The following is a 5615-nucleotide window of genomic DNA, read 5'->3' as shown; positions in this document are numbered from 1 at the left end:
AGTGCTGAAAATCTCTCTCTATAACTCTTAACACAAAACTCTCTCGCTCGTCTCTCACACTCTGACAGCACGGCACAGAACGTGCGGCCCCGGGACGCACACAAGGATGGTGCGGTTGGCGCGTGCGCTGGTCCAATGTGTTGCCCTCAAGAGTACTTCTCCCCTACCCCACCCTCACTTTAGATCAAATTCGCGAAGTCGCCGAGCCGCCTCGCTCGATGCGTCCTGTGCTGGTGCAGTTTCGCGCTCGTTGTCGAGGAGCGACCTGTACATCACGAACGCATCCACATATCCCACGCTTGGGTGACAGAAGGCCCCCGGGAGGCGACCGACGACCGCGAAGCCGTGGCGCTCCCACAGACGCACCGCTCGCACATTGGTCGACACAACGAAGTTGAACTGCATCGCACGGAAGCCCAACCGCCGTGCCTCCGCAAGCGCGTGCAGCAGCATTTTGGTGGCGACGCCGCGACCGGCGGTATCCGCCTTTGTGACAAACCCACAGTTGCAAACGTGCGAGCCACCAGCACGCTGGTTGGGCGTGAGGAAGTATGAGCCCACAATCTCTTCGCCGGAGACAGCCAGGACTGTCCGATGCGGGCTGTCGCTCCAGTACGCCAGCGCCTCTGCGCGTGACACGTCTCTCGGTATGCAGTACGTCTCGCCTGCAGCAAAGGTGGGCTGCAGGATTTGCCATAGGGCCTCTGTGTCCGTCGCATCTGAGGAGGGCTCGCGGAAGGTGATCTCCAAGCCCGACATTGTATCCCGGGTCCTTTGCTTGACCCGGACGCATCCCTCCTTCCTTTACTGTGAGGTATATTGTTGGCAAATCAAGACACAGAGCTCACACAGAATCACAGCGGGAGGAAAGCGGCGAGTCGCAATTCCAGGGGTCGTTGTGGCGGGCCACCCTGTCCAGAGAGGCATGGATGCCAATCTGGGGTCTCTCGACCGAGTCTATGAGCTCTGGCCGCCTCCCTCCCGATCTTGGTGGTAAGGCCGCAGCCGAACAGGGCGACGGAGATGGCGCGGGAGAGTACGGGTGTTCCAGGGATCACGACACGCACCGACCCTTCACGAGCCGAAAGGCTGTGCCCGGGGAAGGCACAGTAATCCGGCACGTGTTGGGCGCCCCATTCCGTATGGCGGCTAGGTCGGCTCAGGGCCCCGTCCACTTCCCTCCCGCTCGGCGCGTGATAATGAGGAGATGCCCCCCAGGCCAGCCAGGGCAGGGGCGGAGAGCGAGGGCGGAGGGAGGGCGGGATGGGCGCCAAGCGGGAGGGAGCGGACGGAGTGGAACGCACAGATGGGGGATAGCGAAGGCGGAGGGGCAGGAAGGGGGGAGGGCGGCGGGAGGGCGGAAGTCGGCATGGGCGGGCGGCGGGTGGTTCGGTAGGGCGGGGGGGAGGGCGAGGGGTGGAGGTGGAGGACGGTGGGGGTGAGGGGCAGCGAAGGAGAGGGTGGTGGCAAAGGGGTGGGCGAGGTGGAGGGCGGGGGGGCGGCATGGGAGAGGTGGAGGGCGGCGGAGGCGTGGGCGAGATGGAAGGCGGCGGAGGCGTGAGCGGCGGCGGCGGCGGTACTTACTTAGAATTTTTCGTTTCGAGAGTACATGGCAAATCAAGTAACAAACCTTCTCGCCCACCGCCGTTCTCAAGCTGCGCCGCCTCGCGCGCAAGGTCGCGCGCGGCAGCGTCGACCGCACGGCCTACTCGCCCAAGTACTCGCTTTCTTTTATGTCCCACCATGCAGAGCGCATCTCTCTCTCTGTTGTGCGAGGCGTGAACCGCGCCATTCGCTCTCACCTGGCAACCCTGTCTGCACGTCTCGCGCGCGCGTGAACAGGGCTCCAGGCCCCAAATGACGTGTGAGTGTTAGAGTTGTTTGGTATTGCTAAAAATCTCTCTCTCTCTAATCAAGTATCAAGACACAGAGCTCACACAAAATCACAGAGTACTTGCCCGAATTCTGGCGTTGTTCATATTTCTCACCTATTACAGTATTTACTTACACATGCAAACCACCGGAGCCTCCTAAGCGAGTCAATGCACTTAGCTCCGTCCATGCAATGTATGCAGGCACGAAGAAAAAGAAAATCCGACCGGCTGCCGCCTCAAATGCCAGGAGGACGCCCGACCTTGGCTAGGAGGGATAGGAGCAGCCCTGGCCATGCTCAGCATCCTGCTGCTCTGCACAGTCGCGGTCAGCGCGACCGCCACCGCCACCAATCACACACACGCTTCGCCCGTGGAAAATACCATTTGTGGGAGGCTGCCAGCGGTTTGCAACGGCACGTATGCGGAGCGGACACTCGAGTTTGTTGACGATCAAGCACTGACAGGCACTCTTCCGCCCGAGCTTGGCAATCTCGACTTGACAAGTATCCACATGTGGCGTACCAACGTCTCCGGTACCATTCCCATGGAGCTCAGCCGCATATCAGAGCTGACCAATCTCTCGATTAGTTGGAGCCGGATCTCTGGCACACTTCCGGCAGGGCTCGGCAATCTCTCAAGGCTGGCCGAGCTCGACTTCTATGGTAACAGGCTCTCTGGTACCATTCCCGACGCGATCAGCGATTTCTCAGAGCTGGAAGAACTAAGCCTCGGCTCCAACGACATTTCTGGCACCATCCCAGCAAAGCTCGGCAATCTCTCGAGGCTGACCAGCCTCTACCTGGGTACCTCGCTGGCAACAACCTTATTGGCACCATTCCAGAAAGAAACTCGCACACTTTTGGCGTCGACAGAGCTCTGGCTCTGGGGCAACAGGCTCTCTGGCACCCTACCTGTTCTCGACAAGCTCTCACAGCTATCAACCATCCAAGTGGTCGACAATCGCCTATCCGGCACTCTGCCGTCGCTGAGCGAGCTTCCGCTCCTTACAGACTTCCTTGTAGCGAAGAACTCATTTACCTACTCCACGACCACAAACAAAAGGTGCATCTTCGGCAACGTCAATTGCGATGGAGTGCCCCCCAAAGGCTGCTCTGCGTTTGAAGGCGACTTGCGGGAGTCCATCACCGATTCGAATGCATGCGTGAGCTGTACCGTTCCAATATATGCAATCGTACTCGTTGGAGTCGGCATCGTACTTATCATGGTTGGTTTTTGCACCGTCATCCGCCTCGCAGTCCGGCATCGCTCGTCTCTTAAGCGCTGGGTCTCAACCGCCACTATCCTAATCAACCACGCTCAGACCGCCAGTATCATTGCAAGCCTCCGGCTAGAGTGGCCAAACTCCTTGATCGCGCTCGCTTCGGCGCTGCGCCTAGAGATGCCACACGCCAGCTGCCTCTTTTACTCCAACAGAGACATCTTTGACGTCCAAATGATACCTCGCTTTGGAGCCTATGCGTTGTTTGCTACGACGGTTGCGCTTATGTCCCTCGTTGCGCCGCTCCTCGCCAAGTCCATCGCCAGTAGCTGTGGTCATTTTGCATCTGCTGATACGGCCGAGCTCGCTTCGAGCATTGTATACGCAGTGGTGTTCAGCTTCAGCTGGCGTCTGGTCTTCAAATACGCAGTCTACTTCTCAAATGCCCTTGTCGTTTACTCTCCTGAGCAAGCTCTTTTCACAGACCGCAATCCGTATGGCGACTGGATGAGCAGATATTTTCCTCGCACGATCCTTCTGTTTGCTGAGAGCTCAATCTTGGCCCTGCTCCTACTCGCCCTCGCCGTCCACTTTGCACGAAATGCCTTCAGCTTCCAGCGCGGTATCAACAAGGGCGAGTGGCGCTCGCCTTGTCACTGCCGGCACGGACCCATCATCGCCCCTCGACGTTTGGAGAGGCAGGTTGCGTTTCTTACCGGCCGGTTCGCCCGACACGCGCCTCGCTGGCAGCTGGTCATCTGGCTGCGCCAGTTCCTCCTCCTCCTCGTAGTCCTTGCCATCGACTTGATCTTCTATCGCCTCTCCGACGAAGAATTCCGTATCGCCCGCTACGCCGGCGCCGCCGCCGCCATCGCCGTCACGCTCGCCTTCTGGCTCGCGCACCGCTCGACCGCCCCCTTCGCGTTCGACTTTCAGAACGCGCTCGAGTCGTGGCTCTACGGCGCGACGACCGTCCTCCTCGTACTCACCTGCGTCTACACGGCGCTCGCCACCAGCGAGCTAGGAGTCACACGCACCGTCGTCGAGCTCCTCATGGCGGCCGTCTTCCTCGGAAGCCTCCTCGGTGGCGCGCTCCTCTCGCTCCGCGAGCTGCGCCGCACGAGGCGCGTGCTCCGCGCCGTCGACCTCTCCGCCGTGCTCACCGCCGCCGACTCCAAGATCGACGGCTCGCTCGCGGATCGGCTGCGCGACGGCTCGGTGCGGCTGCTCCGCTGCAGCTGGCTGGCGTCGCCGGCCTCCGACGCTTTCCTCGGCCGCGACGCCTCTGGCGCCGTCATCATGAAGAGGCAGCAAGACATGCCGGAAGAAGCGTTTGTGCCTTGCGAGGAGGCGGTGGCGATGCTCGAGAGAGGCGACCGGTCTATCCTAGCGCTCTCGTACGGCTGGCTGACGGCGCTACATCCGGATCCGCACGGCACCACGCTCGCCGCTGTGCGCCGCTTCCTCGATGCCGACGCGGCGGCTAGCGATACGGGGCTCTTCTGGGACGTTTGCAGCCTTCCGCAAAAGGGCCCAGACGGGGAGGACAAGACCGAGGCGGAGAAGGCCATATTCGGGCGAGGCCTCAAAGTGATGGGGAACTTCTACGCCAGCGTCACGGGCACCTCCGTCATCCAGCAGCGCAGCATCGACCTCCCGCCAGGCGCGACCACCGGGTTCGGACCGGGAGAGTACAACCCAACGCCGTACGAGGGCGAGGGCGGGCGAGGGTGGTGCATCTTCGAGCAGGGGACCGCAATGACGGTGCTGGCGCACCTGACGGCGGCGGAGAGGCAGGCGGGGGAGGAGGGAAAGACGCTGCCGGAGCGCTTTCGCCGCGCGCAAGCGAGCCGCGCCAAGGTGTATGACATCGGAGGGGAGGCGCCGGTGGCGCGCGAGTGCTCCCTGCCGCCACGGGTGGTGCTCGACGAGGCGTGCCGCGCGATTGAGAAGGCGCGATTCACGGGCAAGGCGGACAAGGTGATGGTGCCGCAGATGCTGGCCGAGTTCGAGTGGATAGTGCGGAGCACCTTTGAGCAGGCGCTCGAGCAGCACGCAGACAGCGGCGTGGCCATTAGGCCAGCGGACCTGCAGGCAGCGCGCGGCGCAGACAAGGAGAGGAGGCCAGCGATGTGACGTAGTATACACCAAAGCCGTACGCGAGAGGGCGTGCGAGAGAGCGCGTAACCATACGTAAGCGTGCCCGGCGAGCGCGAGATGGACCACTGCTAAAAGAAGAAACCCCATCTAGACCCAGCGCGGCGCGCGCCCCACTAGGGGGTTATACACTCTCTGGGGCCTCAGACCCCCCTCTGAGGACGGGTCGGACCCCTGCCTTGGCGGCACAGAGGGTTTGACTCTGACTCTTTGCCGCCTCTATGGCCTCTCGTCTTGGCTGCTTTTGGCCTCAGAGGGTCCCTGGCTGATGGTCCGTCTTGGCGCGGCACAGAGGCCTTTGACCTCAGAGGACTAAGAAACACAGGCTAACCAGAAAAGATACAACACAGTGCACCAAAGATAGC

The 5615-nt window shown here is 61.5% G+C and overlaps 2 protein-coding genes across 2 annotated transcripts in view; one reads left to right on the top strand and one right to left on the bottom strand.

Moving 5' to 3' along the window:
• EMIHUDRAFT_446933 (hypothetical protein) overlaps nucleotides 1–777 on the bottom strand; it is a 938-nt gene extending 161 nt beyond the window's left edge. The window contains exon 1 of the mRNA XM_005790243.1: nucleotides 5–777. Coding sequence (XP_005790300.1) covers nucleotides 175–759 — 585 coding nt within the window. The 5' untranslated portion in view covers nucleotides 760–777 and the 3' untranslated portion in view covers nucleotides 5–174. The remainder of the gene's footprint in view (nucleotides 1–4) is intronic.
• A 1389-nt stretch (nucleotides 778–2166) lies between these two features.
• On the top strand, nucleotides 2167–2676 carry EMIHUDRAFT_77851 (hypothetical protein; the record flags this gene model as incomplete). Its single annotated transcript, XM_005790242.1, has 1 exon — nucleotides 2167–2676. A coding segment is annotated over one exon (510 nt), but the record flags the coding sequence as incomplete, so codon positions are not given.
• Between the last annotated feature and the right edge of the window lie 2939 nt (nucleotides 2677–5615).

The sequence above is a fragment of the Emiliania huxleyi genome (genome assembly GCF_000372725.1).
Source record: "Emiliania huxleyi CCMP1516 chromosome Unknown EMIHUscaffold_1200, whole genome shotgun sequence".
NCBI lineage: Eukaryota > Haptophyta > Isochrysidales > Noelaerhabdaceae > Emiliania > Emiliania huxleyi.
Note: the sequence above shows the minus strand (reverse complement) of the source record. Positions and strands in the feature narration are given on the sequence as shown.